At 40.3% G+C, this 21182-nt stretch overlaps 2 protein-coding genes across 2 annotated transcripts in view; one reads left to right on the top strand and one right to left on the bottom strand.

The window, feature by feature from the left end:
- Rab27b (RAB27B, member RAS oncogene family) overlaps positions 1–21182 on the bottom strand; it is a 147308-nt gene that overhangs the window by 94823 nt on the left and 31303 nt on the right. The gene's annotated exons all lie outside the window — the stretch shown is intronic.
- Positions 14008–14863, top strand: LOC130886623 (60S ribosomal protein L7a-like). Its single transcript, XM_057788607.1, has one exon. It carries the CDS (start codon positions 14022–14024, stop codon positions 14820–14822), a length of 801 nt encoding a protein of 266 aa, XP_057644590.1. The 5' UTR covers positions 14008–14021; the 3' UTR covers positions 14823–14863.

Here is a 21182-nt window from a genome sequence, read left to right as displayed (position 1 = left end):
CTAATTCCTGCCTGTGTTGATATTAGATATATCTTGACATCCTTTTCAACCCATCTTCAATATTCAGGTCAAATCTGAGATCTTATAGTCCATCATTTCCACTCCCTCTTAAAGTGCCAAGTTTCCTTATGCAGGATGAATTGAGCTAAGAAAGTAAATTTTAGTCAACTTCATATTAATGAATGAATTTGAGTATAGCAGAACAGTGTTAATCTCTGTTGATGTCAAGATGTGCTTAGACAGTGCCACTCAGAATGCTTTGTGATAAAGTATAAGGCCACTTTATTACAGACTAATAGCTTGTTTAATTTAATTTCCTTATAAACACACTTTCTCCATTTGTGTTTAATAAATCTTGATTACCTCATTTTGTAGATTAATATGTTTCAGAGATTGTAAAAAAAAAGTTAACTGAGAAAATAGCTCTCACACTGACTTTTAAATACCTCAAACTTTTGTTGTAATAAATTTTCTGTAATAAGTTAAAGGAAATTAATTTGAATATTCAAAGTCTATTCCCACTTACTTCTAGTACATGTGGTATGGATGTGAGATACACATAGAGTCAGACCTAATGAAGTATTGGAAGGTCTCATTTAGTCCAAATTGGATGTTCCAGAATTAGGCAAAAATGGAAGCTTGGACTATATTACTAGAAGTGGATTTGGTCCAACCTCATTAAGAGATACTTCTCTTTGGGACCTCCATATTTGCAACTCTGAGACATAAAAGATCCAGTGGCTTGATCTTAGATGTCCAGTGCAGTTCATTATAAGTTTGAGCTGCAGGAGCTTGCTCGTGACTGCACAAGCATCTACTCAGTTTCTCCATTCCATTAAGTAACGTGTATAGTGACACATCCCATATATCTAAACAACTTGTGTTTATTGCAGACCTCCCATGCTCCCAGCACCACTGTAGGCTCTGAGCGTATAGCAGAAAACAAAGGAAATAAAGTCCCATGTTTTTGTGCAACTGTCGTCTGATGGCAGACAAGGGTCATAAGCAATATTATATGTTGTAAACAATCTATGTGTGTAAGGGAGAATTACCAAGAGGGATTAAAAAGGGAGAACGGGAGTCATTTGGGATGTTCTTTTCATCTAGAGCATTGAATATCAAACCCACAACATGCTAGACAAACATTCTACCTTTGAGTTACATCCCCAGCCCTACAAACATAAAGAATTGAAGGATGGTTAAGCAAGCCCTCACCATTAAAGTTACATTAAGAAAGGATCACATGTAGCAAAGACCATTCTGATCAGAAGATCAAGTACAGTGTCCTTGAGGCCACATCGGAGGCCACTGTGTCTGGAAGAATGGGCAAAGAGCAAGGGCAAACCTTGCCTTCAAGACTCATTTGGATGGTTTCCCGTGGAGGTGTCATGTGATGTGATACGATATGACACATGTTCATTGATACTTCCTTGAGAATATGAAAAACCAAAAGGGGCAAAATCCAATTATGATAGAAATTTGAAGTTTGGAAGTTCTTTGGCTTCTTGACTCGGTTACACAGCTAAGTCAAAAGCAGTCTCTATACCTCAGCCCAACACACTCCAGAGTCTGTTTGCCACAATTAATCATGAGTTCCCAGCTGCAGAAATTTTATTTCTGTAATAAGATGGAATTGGCATACTGTGGTAGAGGCCCTGGTAAACCTTCTTGACTCCATGTCCCTGGAATCTGCCTCTTCTCTCCTGTTCCTTTATTTTAAGACAGATCTGAATTTTCTTGGCTTTACTACTGGTCACAAGCAAATGATTCAAGGTGAGGCATGATATAAGCTGGCTCTGTGTGCACCTCCTAAATGGTGTTTATAACTGTGAGTCTAGTCCACCTGGTACCCTAGGCAAGGGAATGTCAACTTGGGATATGTTTTGGCACCTGTGTTCTGCTATAGAGTGTGATATAACAAAAACCTATTCTATGCACAGAGGAAAACAAGGATAAGAGATAAAAGGGCAGACAGACTTGCTCCCATGGCATTTCTCTGACCTAGCTTCCTTGATGGCCACTAGACACCTTAGTACTCTTAAAATCAACCACACGTTGCTTCTCATGAGCTCAAGCTAGTTAGAGTTAAATACAACCAAATGCTCTTTAACAGAAAAGCTTGGCATGACAAGCAGGGATCCAAAAGTAAAATAATCGCACTCTACATAGAGGTGCATGAATCCACAGGCTGTGTGACAGACATTTTAACGCTCTCTGCAAGGAAAATATTTACTAATTCATTCACCACTTTCAAAACAGTGTTTTTGAAAGAAATGGTCACTAACAGTACAAAAATCACAGCAGGGGAGGTGATAAGAGCACATATGTCTGCTCTGAGAGAACTGAGATGATGATAATCATGGGCTAGGCTCCTTGGTACTCCCAAAGTATTTAAAAAGTTTCAGGAACCCATAGATGCTATCCTAAGAAATTCGAAATGGCTGCCACTGTGTCAGCTGTCGTTCAGTTCTCTCAAGGCTCCACTGTCAGTGTTCACTCGACCCATGGAACCAAGGTGAACGCTCCGTAATTTCCTATCTAAAATGGTGAATCACTACTTGCTTTACTTGGATTTCTGAAGCTGTGCAGGAGTCAGCATTGTTTGTATTTGAGTATTCAGGATATAAACACACAACCCATGTTTTAAATTAAAAGAAGAATTACATTTTAAAAATTTCAAATTTAATAACAATTTTGAAAATTATTCAAGAGGCATTTCTGGAATTTTGATCATATTTTATGATGATTAATAGCCAGTATCTGTCAGGGTACCATGAAGTCACACATGTATTGTTTTCTACCACAAAAGAAATATAGAAACAGCAGCCAGAGAGAGGGCTCTGACAACTTATATCACACAAAATTGTTACAATAGAGCATCTTCTTCGGATAGTTATTAATTCAAAATCTCTCCTCATTTAAGCCTTTGGTGAAAGTGATAAACTCCCTTTTCCAGCTTTTTGTTTTATGGCTACACTAATAAACCTTCTCATCTGTGCAATAACATGGTAAGTACCTTCTCTAAGTCAAGTTTCAATCTACTCTGGGAAACAAAACATGAAAATGGCATGCCTCATTGGCTTCATCATTATTATATTCTCATAATCTTTCTGTACATCAACATAATAACTATACCTTGGGCATTACTATTTTTAGGATAATGAATATTCCAACAGTAACAAATTTACATAATGGATGGTAAATTGGCATAATGGATTGGTAAATTTTGATATGTATGTTAGTCAAGAGCAAGTAATTTTTCTCATTAACTTTCTAAAGCCTACCTCTTGTACTTGAGAATGAAATGTCACTATAATTAATAAATTCTCAGCATTTTACATTTTAAACTGATCACTTTTAAATTTATTAAAATTTTCTTTAAAGTCTTAGTTAGCACATAGTTCTAAAGAATTGGTACCTGCTTTTGGTTCTTTTCAGGACTGTAACATTTGATTTTGTGTAATGACAGAAATTTCCTTGGAAAGATAAAATATTAAAGGTCAGCCCTCCTAGTAATTTCTTTTTATTCCTGAATAAACAAATATATATATTACAGTGGCCTGATTACAGTTGGCTGGAGAGTAACTGCTAACAGTGAGGAAGTTTACCAGCGATTATAAGCTTCATGCAATTCTGTAAGTAGTGTGGCCCCTCCCACAGGGAAAGGTGCTTAGGAAGGAGCCAGATCCCGAATGGATCAATGCTGGGAAAGGGCAATGTCCAAATCTGGCATCACAAGCAAAGGCTTTACAAAGGAGTCCATGCCGATTCTGTGTAAGGACTGGATAATTGGGGTCCTAGTGGTGGGGCACGAGGAACACGGTGGGATTGATATGAAGTGCTTACAGCGTAAAGATTATAGAGCCTGAATCCCCAACCACAAAGGACAGAGAATGGTCAAGAATAAAGGCTAGCTGAAACCAGGAATAAAGACAAGGATAGGCTTCGTCTTCTCCTTCCACTGCCTTTTGCCCTCACCTACTTATCAAGAAAAACTGAGACAGAACTCAAGCAAAAGGCCACCTGGGAGGTGTTTTGGCCATAGATGCTAGCACCGGATACAAAGACTCCATTGTAAAACTTCCAACAGGCAGCCAGCTGGGCTTAGCTGCTGCAGTATTTCCACTTCCTGTTTGGTAAGTATACAGGGATGACAGGTGCCTCACAACTTGGCCTCTTGCTGGACCTTAGAGGTCAGAGGTCAGACAGGCAGTGAAGGTGAACACAACATCCACTCCCGCTTTGGGTGGAAGGATTCTACCTCTTGAATGCCCAGAAGGACTCCAGTGTCTTGCAAATTTTTCTCCCAACTTTGCAAGACTCAGTGTAATGCAACCATGTGTAGAGATATTAGGTTGTGTCTCTGCTATCATGCTGATTATAAATATGTTATTCCCACTAGGTAGCTAAACATTTTCTAGAGGCACCCAAGGTTCACAGTTCAGCAGACCAACATGAAGCATTTTTTTCAAATTCTGCACTTCTGACTTCAAAGTTATACAGCATAAAACGGCAGTTCTCAACTTTGGGGATTGAATGACTCAGACATCCCACACATCAGCTATTTACACTACACTCCAGCAAAATTAGCAAAATCACAGTTATGAATGACAATAAAATAATTTTATGTTTGGCGAGCCACAACACGAAGAACTGTAGTAAAGGCTCACAGCATCAGCAAGGTTGAGAAGCACTAGTATAGAGAGTAGCTTAGTATGTGGAACGAGGCCCACGATACCATGCAAATAAAACCTCTAGATGGCTTTTACCTTCCTCTGTAGTGATGACCTGAAGGACGAATTTCAGAGAAAGAAGAATTGTCTAAAATGAGGGAGACTGACTTCAAGGGAGCCAGCTAAGTCTTGACAAGGAGAAAAGGATTTACATGTACAGAAAGAAAAGAGTGAGATTTTCTAAAAGAATAGAGTCGTGGTGAATAAAGGAGAGGCGAGAATGTGCATGAAAACAGAGGGACCTTGGGAAGACACTGGAAAGACAATGAACAAAAGGGAAAAAAGAGGGCCCTAGAACCTGCGCTAGATAGGAATGAGGTAGCCTGGGACATAAGATTGTAATTATTCATAGCACCAACTTATTTATTTACTGTAACTATACAGGAGACTCCAGGAGAACCATCTTTTCCCCACCAGGACTAAGCATGTTGCCCCCCAGTACAAAGCAGCACATAAAAATAGAGCTAAGCAATGCAAAGCCCACGCTAGGCAATTGGCATTTACCAGTCTACAGCACTGCCTTCCTTATAGGTTCACAGAGTCCATTAAACTTCCTGAATATCAGAGTCAAATCTGAATCCAGAACTCCAAGATGTGAAGACCAGTTGCCTTTCTCCCTGACACCATGCTCTTCCTAGAAAGAGGGAAGTTTATATGCTGTAGGAAGCTGAGGAACACTGAGGGATATGAGGAAGAAAAATTGAAGGTTGGCCAATGTCTTTGCTTAATTTCCTAGTGCTGTGATAAAAGATGCCAGCAAAAGAATCTTAAGGGAAAGGGTCTATTTGGCTGACAAGTCCAGGTTACAGTACAGTCCTCCATTGCGGGACAGTCTAGCTAACAGGAACTGGAAGCGGACGTCAGACATTATACTCAGTGAACAACAGAGAGTGATGAATTCGTGCAGGCTTCCCATCTCCTTTTTATTCATTCCAGAGTCCCACCTACGGAATGATACCATCTACATTCAGGGTGCATAATTAACCTAATTAAGAAAATTCCCTCACACATATGTCCACAAGACAACCTGATGTGGATTATACCCCACAGAGACTCCCTTCCCAGGTAACTTAACACTGTGTCACAGCAGCTCTCAGAACTAGACATCACAATGCCACCTCTGGTCTACCTGACACAAACTCATCGCTTGTAAGCCTTAACCCTCTGTGCCTTATCCCATCTCGTATTTACCTCATAATGTAAAATACAGTCCAGTTTAAAAGTCCTTATAGTCTTTACATAGTTCAACACTTTAAAAGTCCCAAGTCTCTTAATGGCAAGTGCCTATAAATATAAAATTTTAAAACTGAATTATATTCTAATGTCAAAATGTGTTGAGAGCTGTGAACTTTCAGATTCTGAAACAACTTGTTTTCCCCTGATCTGAGTGCCTACAGCTGCTCTGAGCATGAGACCCTCAGGAGTTCCTGATGGCAGGAGAGTGGTTTCTGGTGTTTGGCTGTGGCATGGCTACCCCTATATAAGCTTCCCCTGGATACAATAAAGGGGGCAGAGGGACATTCTGGCATCAAGGATGACCCGAACCCCTTTCTCTATGTGCTGTCTGTGAGTCTTTGTATGTTTCAGTCTCCAGCCCCTTACCCGGTTCACGAACCGTTTAGTGGTGTATAGAGCGCAGATAGACATCGTGCACTGCAAAAATGGAAGACTTGGGCATAGCAAGCGGTGAGCTAACTAAAATTCCAAGTTCAATGGTAAAAACACCAAATCCTGCAGATCCACATGCAGCGTCTGGGACTCACAGCGAGATTAGATGGGCTCTGAAGGACGTGGGTAGCTCCACTCCTCCAGATCTGCTCTCATAGGTGCAGAACATCCCCCTCCTTGCCTGTCACCTTCCTTGGTTGAAGATACATGGTCCTGACATCTCTAGTATCATGGGATCTCTAATGCAGCTAGAATTCATCTTCAAAGCTTCTTTACATAATGACCTCTCAGTTCCCTCCCCACAGGTACTCCAGCCCTACCATAATGACTCTTGACCCTCTTAACCTTGCATCTTTTTTATCCCTCTTCAAAACTAGTACAACGTGGATGTCAGTGTCAAGTTCTGCCAGGCATTGGAGATGCAGCTCAGATCCCTTAGAGCCACATACATATCAGCTGCTGTGTGCTGACCCTGAGGAAATACTTCACTATGGTCCCAGTGTGAGTACCAGGCTTCTCTCGAAACCTCATTGCAGATGTTTTGTTATTTGTACCTTCTTCATCTAAAACTTTGAGCTTGCCCATATGCCTTCCCCACAGCAAACAAGTTAGCTCATTATTTTTAAATTAAACTTACTAAAGTTCCCAGGACACAGCGAGAATGCAACCATATTCTTGACCAATGTATCATAGAAACAGCCCTAAGCCAGGTTCCTGGTAGAACAGTTCTTTGTTCTCTTCTGAAACCACATTATGTAGGCCACTATCTGCCACATTTCTCCTAGTATTCTTGACTAAAAGATTGCCACTCATGAATTCTAAGGTACTGCTGGAATATCCCACCATGCTATGCTTATAGCACCTGTTGACAGAGGTCTCTGTCCTTCCTGGTTCCACAGCTGTTCAGTCTCAAAGAAACACACAGAGGTCTACATTAATCATAAACTGGCTGGCATATTAGCTCAGGCTTCTTATTAACTCTTATAACTTATATTAGGCCATACGTCTTGTCTGTGTTAGCCATGTGGCTCGGGACCTTTTATCAGCAAGGCATTCTCATCTTGCTTCCTTTGTGTCTGGGTGATGACTGCAGACTGGGCCTTTCCTCTTCCCAGAATTTTCCTATTCTGATTTCCCCACCTATACTTCCTGCCTGGCTACTGGCCAATAAGCATTTTATTAAAGCTATACAACTGGCAAGGCAAATCTTTGCAAGATACAAGATCATTGTCCTACAGTAAGCATTGAATTGTTTTTCTAGCTCAAAGTTACAAACTCTCCCATGTTTCTTCTGTAAAACAGTTTCAAAGGCCTAGAAACCCACAGTCAGGTTTCCCAGAGAGGAGGCCCTTCTTATGGATCCTGGTCTGTATTTTAATTCCCTGTTGTTATGCTACAGTACCCAACCAATGAAACTTAAGGGGAAAGGTGTTCATTTGATTTGAAATTCTAGTTTAGAAAGCCTTGAGAATACGTGATCCTCAATGATTGTTTTTGTTTTGTCAGAAAGTAAGGGGAGAGCCGGGCGGTGGTTGCACACGCCTTTAATCCCAGCACTTGGGAGGCAGAGGCAGGCGGATCTCTGTGAGTTCGAGACCAGCCTGGTCTACAAGAGCTAGTTCCAGGACAGGCTCCAAAGCTACAGAGAAACCCTGTCTCAAAAAACCAAAAAAAAAAAAAAAAAAAAAAAAAAGTAAGGGGAAGAGAGGGATAAGAATAGAAAACTTGAACTCAATTTTAATCTAGATCCTAGCTTGTCTTAATTTCCTTTCCATTTTTTTGTGATAAAACACCCTGATAAAAGCAACCAGAGGGAAAAATTATTTATTTGGCTCATCATTCCAGGCTATATAGCTCATCAACGCAGGGAATCAAGACAGCAGAAACTCGAAGCTACTAGTCATATTACATTCACAGTCAAGAGCAGAAAGAAATGAATTACTTCACATATCAAAATGACTTCTGTAGAAATTTGACTTTATGGACATTTTCCTTGTCTATATTTATGGTTTATTTTGTTTGTTTTTTAGCTAGAGTCAACAGACAACAATAAGAGCTACTCCGAGTGCCAAAAAAGAGATATTGGAGCAGGAGGAGGCTATTCCATCTTATCCAAAAACTACTAAAAACTCAAGTGCTTTTTAATGAAATTCCTGAAGGAGCTAAGTTTTGATTATATCACTTGGCAATATGAACCTATGTTTAAGAAGGTTAAGAAATTAAAATAAACAGCAAACAAACAGAAGATATTTATCTAATGTTAAGTGTAGTGACTTTTAGCTGCAGTCAAGAGTGCAGACAGTAGACTTCCCGAGTATACAAACCGTATACTCGCTCGTTTCTTTTATTCAATTACTTCTAACAATGATAATATTTCCACACTGCTTCATGCATCTCTCCCAAACCCTTCCAGAGTTTATTTCCAAGCCTTTCACCGAATTCAAGTACCGTTAGTGCAGGCTCGGAGCACTCAGGTGTGCTGGACTGCAAAGGACCTGCCATTGTTCCTTATTCTGAAAGATTCAATTTTCCTGTCAATAATTTCTAGAAACACAGTCTCGTTCATCACCTGCAACAGTCTGGTACCCATGCAACCAGCATACTGCTTATTTTTGAGTGAATAAATCCTTGTTTCCTTTCTCACCATCCATCATGTACCATTTTGCCTTCTGTGACAAAGTATAAATTCTTCACTGCTGTAATAATTTAATTCACCTAGTAAAATCATGATAAATTAGAAGACTTCTTTCATTTTCTTCCAAATACATAAAATTAAAGACGTGTCGAGGCACCCTACTCCTATGGATGTTATATATTATTGTGATTTGATGGGTTTAGGCTGCATGTTACCTTTGTGTGGCTAAATTGGAGCTAAAGAGAAATCTGGGTATTGTGTATAGGAAGATGAATAAACCTCCAAAGATGGCAATTGTCCAAGAAACAGAGACATAATTTGACAATCACAGAACAAAACATAAGTGACCCATGGAAATATCTGTGCATGGTACCATGGCAACACTTACCACATTATCATCCACAATGATAAGGAAATTTATTCCTGTTGTTTTTCTATTCTCCCGCAAACATCCCTGACTCCTTTCTTCTGGATTGTTCCCATTGTGATTCATCCAAACAATGGATGGAATTTTCAGGAAATAAGGTAAGAAACCACTCAAGGAGAGGCTATTGGCTTCTGTTCATTTCAGAACTCAGGGTATAATGATAATTATACATGGCTCAGGCCACTCCCATTTTATGTGTAGTTGTGGCACAAGGATTCTAGAGGTCTCCAAGTACATGGGACTCACTTCTTTGGGATGAAATGCACCAGTGTGTGTAAACAGGACCTATCTCTGCTTTTGGCAAGAACTTGCTGTGGGTGTAGACTATCTTTCTGTCAGTGGTGATGGTGGTGGTAGCAGGGAGGACTAGCTCACTGTTTTCTTTTCTGGTTGATGACATTATCAGCAACTCCCTTCTGTCACGAAAACACTGAATGGGCAGTTCTCGTTGCTCTTTCTGTTTCCTAAAAAGACTGCAGTCAAGCAAACACAACGTGTAAACAAACAGGACTTATAGCAAGAAATTTACAGATATGGCATGTTCTTTCTGTGAGACATATGGCCTATTTTCTAATTAAGCAGTTCATAAATCTTTGAGTCGTTTACTTAAATAAAAATATTAACTAGCATCTTTTCCATGAAAGCTCACGTACAGAGATGTCAGAGCATCCCTCAGACTGCACCTCCGTGTCTCGCCACTGCAAGCGCATCGGTGATGAGCTACAGGTCCAAGGTGCCCTACAAATAGACCGTGTCCTGTAGATCAGCCCTGAGAGCATCAAGGAAGAAGAAGAGGAACCTCAGAAATTGATTAGGTATCCAGGTGAGGTGTTTTGAGCATTTCAGGAAGGGGGAACACCATGAATAAAATCTGGGAATTGCGGCAGGGTAGATTGTACAGCGGAATTGCAGATAGTTCCACTGGGGCCACATGGATTAAGATGAAGAAACACTGAGGGTTAAATTTGAGGGAAATGTTGCACATCGCATTCAATCTATCATAACAAATATTTGTGGAGTTAAAAATCAATGTGGTACGCGCAGCTTGGTGGTCAGGATTCAGAATTTGGCAGCTGCAAATAACAGGGAAAGCTGCGGGGTAATGAAAGGACAAAACCACTGCCTGGTGGCAGTGAAGCTATTGAAAGAAAATCCCTGCAAACATTTCTATTGGCAATACTATGCTGAGAATGAAAATCAAGCCAAGAAACTCAACCTGAGTCCTAGAAGGGAAGTGGATGGAATATTGTTAACTTGGCATCAATTCCAGATCCAAGATGTAAGTCTCAAAGGCAAGGACTCCATTCTCTCACTCAGCTAATGGGAGATAGGGTGGGGGCGAGGCGGGGTGGGGGGACTTTACAGACAGGATTTCAGAGCTGCAAGGCTCGGGCAAAAAGAAACGGGCAGAAACTCTCCCAAGGTGTATCGGTGCAAAACCGAACGGCTAGCAAGTTGTTTGAAGAGATCGTGGAAAAGACAGAGGTCATTGTCTTTCCGAGATACCAGGGCAGTAACAGGAAGTTCATGGAAGCTTCGTGCTGCCTTTCTTCCTTGGTCTCTCACAGAACAGGTACTTGGGACACGCCCCCACATTTCGGAGGCACAGTTCCGGACCTTGGGGTAAGGAGCAGGAGACTGATGCAATGGGAGGCTGACTACTGGAGATCAGTACCGGCTCCTCCAGATGGAAGGAGGAGTAAAGACAAGAGAACAGAGAAGGACGAGGAAAACAGCCATGCTGTTTCGCATCCTAAGGAACATAATGGTCCTTCTTTCTTGTAGAAAAACCATGCATGAGTATTCTCTCTTAGCTGTTCACTATGAGATCTAGCTGATCCTCTGAAGCCCAGTAATAGTCATAGCCAGCTTCTTATGTTTTCACCTACATCTTTAATAAGGTGAGGATAAGTTAGTAGTTCACCTTACTGAACAATGGCGAGGAGAGCCAGCTTCCCACTCTGCAAAGCTTCCTGTGTTTCCTATAGTCAGGTTTTAATGTTTCCGACTCTATGCCCTTACCTATAAAAGGGAATATTAATGTCACTTCCATATTAAACTGTTAGGTTAGATAATCTATACTTAGGGTCTCTTTCAATTTCTGACGCATTGAATAGATGGTAATTATGTATTTATTTTTTAATCTGTTTTCAAAAAGATTTCCCATTATAAAATTGAGGCCTTTAGAAATCATAATTATTTCTAAGCAGTAACATTACTTTGTCTTTTTCCTTGTAGTATTAGTCTTGGTAGGGGACAGAGCAGAATAAGGGATGAGATTACAAATGGGCAGGGATACCATGTTTATGGAACAATTTGCTCGCTTCCAGATTCTTAAAGCTTTCTCTGGCTATTATGTAAAGGCAATAACACAGAGAAAAACTGTATGTTATATTTTTCTATGATTAAAATTTTAAATTCATGAACACAGTCTAGCTTTGAGAAGTAGAATGTATACTGTCTTATTTATCTTCTGCTGGAGTATGATTTGTTATGACAAAGAAGTTTCCTTATTTATATGTTTTATTAACACCTAAAATAGTGTCTGGAAGGGTAAAATGTTCGGAAGAAAAGACTGCAGCAATCCAAGTTGGGGAATGAGAAACTATACATAAGACACAGCCATGGCAAGAATACTGGCACCTCAGCCGGGCGATGGTGGCGCACGCCTTTAATCCCAGCACTCGGGAGGCAGAGGCAGGCGGATCTCTGTGAGTTTGAGACCAGCCTGGTCTACAGAGCTAGTTCCAGGACAGGCTCCAAAGCCACAGAGAAACCCTGTCTCGAAAAACCAAAAAAAAAAAAAAAAAAAAAAAAAAAGAATACTGGCACCTCCTATCACAGGGTGAAACTGGACTCAGCACCATAGCAAAGGTCCTTCCTATGGCGTTATTAAGTTCCAGTGGACTGATTCATTTTGGGAAAGTCAGACTAAAGTTACCGCTAACCTTTATCCAGCTACCTTTTTTTGTGTCCACATCCCCTTTACAAATGCATCATGCCTTTCATGAAGCTGAGCTTTGGTTTCACAGTGGGATCCAAAAACACACTTGGAGAGAATGGACATGAATAACGAGGGAATCTGATCCCTCTGTTTACCTGACTCATTAAAACACTGATTTTCTTTAGTGTTTTATAAAATGAAATTTCAAAGCCATTATCTGCTTGATTCTATTAAGTTTAGAAAAGAAGTGTAAGATGGTCTTTGGCAGAATCCAAAGCCAAAGAATATTCCAGAAGATTAGTTAAAAAGGTGAGTCAGGGATAATAATAGATATTAAGCTTCCTTAAAATGCTAAGATGATACTGATTTGAAATTATACATGAATAAAGAAATTGAGTACATATTGGTGAAAAGAACCATGAGTTAAATTTTAAAGAAAAGCGATATCATTTTTCCAGCCAGTAAAGGAGACATTGAATGAAGGACAAAGTAGACAGATGAAAGCATTAGGAAGAAACAAAGCAGAGAGCATAGGCAATGCTTACCATGTTAATACACCAAACACATCCTCAATAAACTCTTATGGGGCGAATTCAGGAATAAGAAATATGCCACATAGAATGAAATATGTAATATATTGAGAATAAAATAAGAGAATTATTTTTATATGATTTTGTAATAATATTTTAGAATTGTGGGATTTGGAATAAGGATTTTAATTTTCTCCATTCAGTGTGATTAATTCAAAGCAACTGATTTCTTATGCTCATACTGGATTGTTTGAAATTTGGATGCCTGTAACTATTAAAATGAAAGATTTCACATTTTGATTCAAATAGCTATATGGAAATGTGGGGGTCATCAATATGGATAAGCCTAGAAGCCAATGCAGAATTAAGGCTGAGCCACCAGAACATTCTCTGTTCTCCAGCAGAGGAGGAGAGCTCTAATTCCCAGGCTTCATTTGCACATGCTGTTATTCACAGACGAATAGAGTGTGCCACTTTGTTAGTCACCCCCTGGGTCCATCACACGTACGCAGAGAGAGGAAATGGTCCAAGAACCATTGGCATCTAATCCACGATACATTATGTCACTAAATATCTGGCATGGCAGTTGGCTAAAGCTCACCACTCAGTTGCCAAATGTCATTTAACAAAGTGGTCCCCATCCAGGACCTCTATGTGACTGTACTGATAATATTATCACTGGAGGTGAAGAGACACATTCCCCAAGGAAACTCGTCATTAGAAATAAACATGGCAGCCCACCAGAAAGCATAAACAACATGAAGAAACCAAAAGAAGGCTTTTTAAAGTGTCTGTGTGGATTCGTGTGCACGTGAATGAATGTGCACACTGCAGAAAGTCTTTTCTCCACCAGGCAATAGAGACAGTATGTATTTTCTCTAAACTGCCAAGCCTAGAGATGAGTCTTTCTCGACACCATGAACAAAATAAGCATTTATTCTTGTCAGCATCGTGCAGAACAGTTCTCAGGGTTACTTGAGTTCTAGTTTCTCTAGCCATTTTGGTAAAAGCAAAATGAAGATTTATCTTCCACCTAGCTTCTTCACTAGTAGAAATATCCCGCTCTCTCCTCCAGCCCGGCAAGATGCCCAAGGGAAAGAAGGCCAAGGGGAAGAAGGTGGCCCCGGCCCCCGCCGTCGTGAAGAAGCAGGAGGCGAAGAAGGTGGTGAATCCTTTGTTTGAGAAGAGGCCTAAGAACTTCGGCATTGGGCAGGACATCCAGCCCAAGAGAGATCTCACACGCTTCGTCAAATGGCCCCGCTACATCAGGCTGCAGCGGCAGAGGGCCATCCTCTATAAGCGCCTCAAAGTTCCTCCTGCCATTAACCAGTTCACCCAGGCCCTGGACCGGCAAACAGCTACCCAGTTGCTTAAACTTGCCCACAAGTACAGGCCAGAGACCAAGCAGGAAAAGAAGCAGAGGCTGCTGGCCCGTGCTGAGAAGAAAGCTGCCGGCAAAGGGGATGTCCCAACTAAGAGACCACCTGTCCTTCGAGCGGGCGTCAATACAGTCACCACTTTGGTAGAGAACAAGAAGGCTCAGCTGGTGGTGATTGCCCACGACGTAGACCCCATTGAGCTGGTGGTCTTCCTGCCTGCCCTGTGTCGCAAGATGGGGGTCCCCTACTGCATCATCAAGGGAAAGGCCAGGCTGGGACTGCTGGTCCACAGGAAGACGTGCACCACTGTTGCCTTCACACAGGTTAACTCGGAAGACAAGGGTGCTCTGGCCAAGCTGGTGGAAGCTATTAGGACCAATTACAACGACAGATATGATGAGATCCGCCGCCACTGGGGAGGCAACGTCCTGGGTCCTAAATCTGTGGCTCGAATTGCCAAGCTGGAAAAGGCAAAGGCCAAAGAACTCGCCACTAAACTGGGTTAAATGTACTGCTGAGTTTTCTGTACATAAATATAATTATAAAACTTCAAAAAAAAAAAGAAATATCCCTTGTCTCTTTGTTGAACATCAAATGTGATGTTTTAAAGAAAAAAAAAGAGATAATTGCTTTGATAAACTTTTATCTTTTATCTTACAAAGCCTTGTTGGAGAAGTCAACCTCTCTCTCCCCTGCCTACATTTTTTTTTCTCCCCATCTCTGTCTGTTTCTCTTTCTTTTACACACACACACACACACACACACACACACACACACACACACACACACTCCTCTACTATCTTCTCTATCATAATGATATGCTTTGTGTATTGTGCTTATTGCAGACTTCCCTTGCAAGCTCTCAATTCAGATCAGTTATTAGGTAACTCTGAATGAAATGTTGCCAATTCTGGACTCCTGGTCTCTTGCATCTGAACATGTTTACTATGCTCCATTTTTTTTATGAATGTAACAGATACAAATCCAGGCCTGCATCCAGTCTACACATGAGTTGTTGGATACTCCTGCATGTTTCCCTCAACTTTCAAACACATTCTATTAAAATACACACTGTACCAACCACATAGATTTTTATAGTTAAATGGGTAGGGTTGTTTTGGTATAGCCATTGTACTTAAAAAAAAAAAAAACACTGTTGAAAATTTCATCATGTTGATCTTTATCTGCAAATGTTAACTAATCTGTTAAAGCCTTTTCCTTGAATCCTTACTTTCTGGAAATCAACAGTAATCATGTTCTGGTCTTTCTCATTGAGATGTATATCACCTCTAAGTAATCCTTCAGCACCCTGTAGCCCTCACCAAATCTTCAAAGCCTCTCTCCAGACATACCTAAAGCTCATTCCCTTTAACAAGTTAAAGGACCCAAGGTGTCATTGCTCCCAAAGTTACTTTATATATCAAGTAACTTAGTTGTAATTAGAACCCAGCTAAAAAACTTTTATTTTGGGTCAAGAGATGATGACATTCATATGAAATAAGAGGTGGAGAAAAGTTTGATAAAGATTGTAAAGAGAGGGTCTGGACATATCAGCTAATGGAAGACCACTAATAAAACAAGATGCCACAGAAAAGGAAAACAAATTGAAGAAACACAGCTGAGAATCCACAAATTAATCCTGGAGTAAAGAATACAGAATATAACCAATGATAAAGGTGTATTCAGTGGAGAGGGGGTTGTTTGGTGGGGGAGGTCCTTCTGTCTATGTTTTGCTTTCATTGGTTAATGAATAAAGAAACTGCCTTATCCTGTTGATAGAGCAGAACTTAGGTAGGCGGGGAAGATGGAACTGAATTCTGGGAGGAAGAAAGAGTCAGAGATATGGCATAGACTCGCTGCAGGAGATAGACGTTCTGAGACTTTGCTGGCAGGCCACGACCTCGTGGTGATATACAGATTAACAGAAATCAGTTAAATGAATATGTAAGATTTAGCCAATAAGAAGTTAGAGCTAATGGACCAAGCAGTTATTTAATTAATACAGTTTCTGTGTGATTATTTTGGTTCTGGGCAGCCGGGATGAACAAGCGGCCTTCCTGTTACAGTTGTTTAATAAACAATGTTGCCTAAGCAACTATTTAACTAGAAGAAAATGAAATTATATTATAAGCAAATAAAGCCACATCAATTAGAGACTTAACTCTATTATATAAAACACGATCAAACATAAACTCACATCTATTTTTTTTTTACAAAGGAATCAAAAATACATCAGAAATGTACACCCTTTCAACAAATGACATCAAGGAAACTGGATGTCCCTTTGTAGAAGAAGAAAGGGAGATCCATATCTCTTACTCTCTGCAGGAATCAGTTCAAAAGAGATCAAGGAACTTAATATAAGATTTGAAAGAACTAGATGAAAACATACGTGAAACACTCCAAGACACAGACACAGGCAAGGAGAGCTTCTTCATCCTGTGGCATGCTACTCCTGTTTCATATTGCTATAGTTTTACAAAACCTTCATGATTTATTCATAGAGAGCAAGTTTCTACTTCCAGAAGATCCTCCATTCTCTTGTTATATTTTCCCTGAATGTGCTATTATGGATGCATGGGTTTTCTCTTTAACCACCTGTTCAATTTCTGCTCTTCCCTCCAATGTGAGCTTCCATTTGATCTTCTTCGGGACACCCTCCAGTCTCACTCTCTACTCTGCACTGGCTCCTACCAGATGCTGCTACTGCTCTTACTTGCTGTGTTGTTTTCCTTCAAATTTCTACTTGCTTGAGGATCTTGAAAAGGAGACTATCTCTTTTGTCCTAACGTCCCTTATCATCATTTCTTGTTTCCACTAGCTCCCAGCTCCCACATATGCTTCCTGAACTATCTTTAGAAAACTTGTATAGAGAAAAGACTCCTATACAGTCTAATTACTTCTTGGAGATAAAGCTAATCTCATTGTAGCCATACCAAGTTATGTCCAATAATAGCCAAATCCCACGAGGAGGTGGCACTTTGTATATTCATGCATGTGCTGAGATACAAGCAAAAGAAGCTCTGTGTTCATCCATGGCAGACAGATCAGAAGAAATAATATTAAATAAGAAAATGAGTGATTATTAACTAACGTTAAAAATTATGATCAACAAGCTTCACGGATTTTGTATTATATGAGTCATCACCTAAACTCTATGGTGATAGTTGAGGTTTGTTTATGAATATGTTGATTAAAAAAATCTCTTGTTGTAGTGTTTTGTTGTGTGATGTTTCTAAGAGTCACTAATTAATTACCATGTATTGGTGGTTCTTCATTAAATACAGAGAGTTGAATTTGGGCAACTGAAATGCAATAGTACTCACTCCTTCATCCGAACACTCTACCATGGCTTAATCATTCCAGCTGAAACAGCTTGGTCCCTCCTGAAAAATCAACATGCCCTCCACAGATGGGCATGAGCCAGTGGGTAAACCTTGGCCATGTAGAGTTATTTGATCTTCTAGGATATTTACCCAAGAAGAAACTTGCTAGGGGAGTTTTAGAGCAAACATGCCAAAAAGTAGGGGTAGAACAGGGTCCATGTTCCCTCTACTGTAAGCAGCATGTTACAAATTCAAGCCAGAACAGGAGGAAGTCTCTGTTTCCTTCGCCTGTAAAAAAAAAAAAAAAAAAAAAAAAAGAAAGAAAGAAAAAACCTTTGTAATAGACTATTTTTTTCTACTTTTCTCTATTAGAGACTTCAAATTTGCGTTAATTTACAAATTAAGTGAATTAGATTTTATTCCAAATTTCCTCGTCGGCTGTGACAAACACGTTCATTCTCATGATTTGGCACAATTACAGGATGGGCAAAAGTGAACCAGTCACAAACTCCCTCAGAAGAAGCCATTAGGAAAGTCACATTATGACACATTAGCCATGATCTACTTTCATCCTTCATATTAAAAACTCCCTAAACGGTCCTTTCTTCTTTATTTCACGATGAGTAACTGAAATGACATTTAAAACTAACAGGCTGAGCCTGTTATCTCTGGGGAACAGGCACAAAAAAAAAACTACCAGGGGAGACACAAAACATGAGCCGGTTTGCTACATGTGCCTTGCCATTGATTTCTAACACTCTGTCCTTATGTCTTTAGGCATATTTCATGGACTTACATACACAGGTGAAGCACAACTAAATGCTGTGGAATATTCCTTTACACTGTGTGAAGATGTGTCACTGTGATTGGTTTAATAAAGAGCTGAATGTCCACTAGCTAGGCAGGAAGAGGTTAAGCGGGACTTGTGGGGACCCAGAGCTCTGGGAAGAAGAAAGGCAGAGTGACCAGCCAGATGCAAGGGGAAGACATGCAGGAGGAGAGGTAAAAGCCATGAGTCACGTGGCGACATGTAGATGAATTGAAATGGGTTAATTTCAGTTATAAGAGCTTGTGGGACAAGCCTAAGCCTAAGCTATAAGCTGAGCTTTCATATGTGTGTGTGAGATGGCAGCCCAAAAAAAAATCCATCTACAACTAAAATGCAAAGAATCTATATTCTAAACATCAGCCCTGTATTCTAAACATTAGCATTTACTTTCCTTTTATAGGGGTAGAAATGCAGACACTTTAATTTCCCTTTTCAAATCTTAGGGCAGTTGAGGGAAAGGCTAGGAATTGAATTCAGGTGTTCCAAACCCTCTGCTGGTAGGCTTTGCTTAACCTGCTTGTTTTTTTTTTTTTTTTTTTGTTGTTGTTGTTTTTTTTTTCTTTTTTTTTTTTAACCTAATCTCCTAGACAACCTCCACAGCTTAAACATATAGGGCCATCATTCTCCATTGCAAGTTAGAGCTGAACTTATAATGCTTTATGTTATTTTTGTCTTTTTGTTGGTTTTCCTTTTGATAATGCCTGAAGGGTCTGCCCTAAAAATAGTGAAGGAGTGAAATGGAATGAAATCATATATTATACCGCCTGTATCCAACAAATCAAAAATGGAACTCCAGGCAGCCTTAGGCTTACCGAGGTTCAACATTTACAGCTGCAGAAGTGTGACTGGTGAGCACCACTTTGTAAAAAGGGCCACAAGGAAAATACTGGGTTTCTAAGTTAAGCACACAGCTTCAGGAAATCATTGTTCCCTTTAGAAGAAAACAATGGTTTTAGTAGAGTAAATACTAAGGAACTAAGAAATTATTCTGCATCTAAATTCAATTCAACTTATCGTTCTCCTAATGTATTTTAATCCAGAAACTCTTTGTGGGGGAGGGGACTGACACACGTTTCTGACAGAACTAAGTTTTGGCAGAAGAGGCTTCTGTCAGTTTCCTTATCATAATGAGCAAGGTCTTCGGGCCAGCATCCGGTCTTCTAAGACTCTCCTTGGTTAAAAAGAACCCACAAAGGGTGTCCTGGAGATAGCTTGTCATGTGGCAGGAAAGAGAAAGAAAGAGATAGACATTGGCAGTGACGCCTAACTTCTTGAGCTTACAGTCCCTATTGTAGGATACACAAAGCCACAAGGCAGTGAGGAACTCAGCCCCCCGTGTTCCCACATGGTTCCCAAAAAGGCATTAGGGCTGTAGACTGAGATCAGCTGGAGCAGGGTGTGTCCTGATTAGACCATAGAGGATGGGATGGAAAGTGCCTTGCTCAAGGCGATCAGCATGTTTGCTTAGTAGATGAAGAACACTCTTGGCCGGGGAAAAGTATGAACAATAACAGCTTGAAGATAAAATGAAAGCAATGCATTGTTCATGGAAGACAGAGTTCCAGCAGGGCTGAGGGTGGCATTGTGATACAGGGGTGCAAGAAATAAACCTCACCATGCAGGATATACACAGAACACAGGAATCTCACGGCAGCCCCAGAGATCCCTTGGATCTACTTCTCACTCCTAGAATCTTGTACACAACCTGGACAGGACACAGGCATTTAAAAATGTCTAAATACAGCATCAAATGAATGGTCATGCGTATAAGAAACACAGGAGAGAACAAATGGAGGATGCTATTTCCAACCCACTTGGTGACACCTTGGGGTTGTCAAAGACCCTGACAGCATGTAACACTTAAACAAAGGGTGAAGTTAAAACAAGTCACCCCTCGGGAGTAAACAAATATGAGCTGTGTTTTGAAGGAGCAGTCAAGAAACTTGGGCATAACTGAATGAGAAAGGAATAGGAGGGAGCAGGTAGAAGATAATGATCAAGTTTCAAATGAAAAAAAATGGCACCATTAATAAAAAAAAAAAGAGAGAGTCTGAGAGGGAGTGAGATTTGCAGTAAGATTTGGTGTTGAGGTGTAATAGCAGATTACCACTGGGAACAGAATACTGTCTCCCAGGTTGGTGACACAGGGAGAGCAGGGATAGTTTTAAATTCTCCTTAGCCAACTCAGCATTTCCCAATGAGATGTGGATATGGTAAACATCACTTTCACCTGATAGAGGAGAAAAATGAGAAGCAAAAATATCAGCTGTTTGCTTTAAATACACAATACATACACACACATAAGTACTCATTCACATATACATATACACAGATACATACACATATACAAATACACAAACATGGGCATACATACAAATACATGCACACATATGCAACAGGAATACACACAAACACACATGAGCATACATAGCAAGCACACATGTACAAATGCACACACAAACACACTGGCACATACACAAGCAACACACACATGCACGCACACATACACACACAGCTCAGAGCACAGTGAAGATTGAAAGCTTCATGTTGATTTTACACTCAACGCTTGAGTATTTACTGTGTGCCTGACCTTTCCTGGAGTCCGTAATCCAATGAAGAAGCAAGGAAGGAAAAGCTGGAGGTCAAGAACTGACAGTCAGGAAAACTGGAAGAGAGAGGACTCAGTAATCAAGCTGCATCCAAAATAATTT

The sequence above is a fragment of the Chionomys nivalis genome, chromosome 14, assembly GCF_950005125.1.
Source record: "Chionomys nivalis chromosome 14, mChiNiv1.1, whole genome shotgun sequence".
NCBI lineage: Eukaryota > Metazoa > Chordata > Mammalia > Rodentia > Cricetidae > Chionomys > Chionomys nivalis.
The sequence above is the reverse complement of the archived record's forward strand: the minus strand, read 5'-3'. Positions and strand labels throughout refer to the sequence as shown.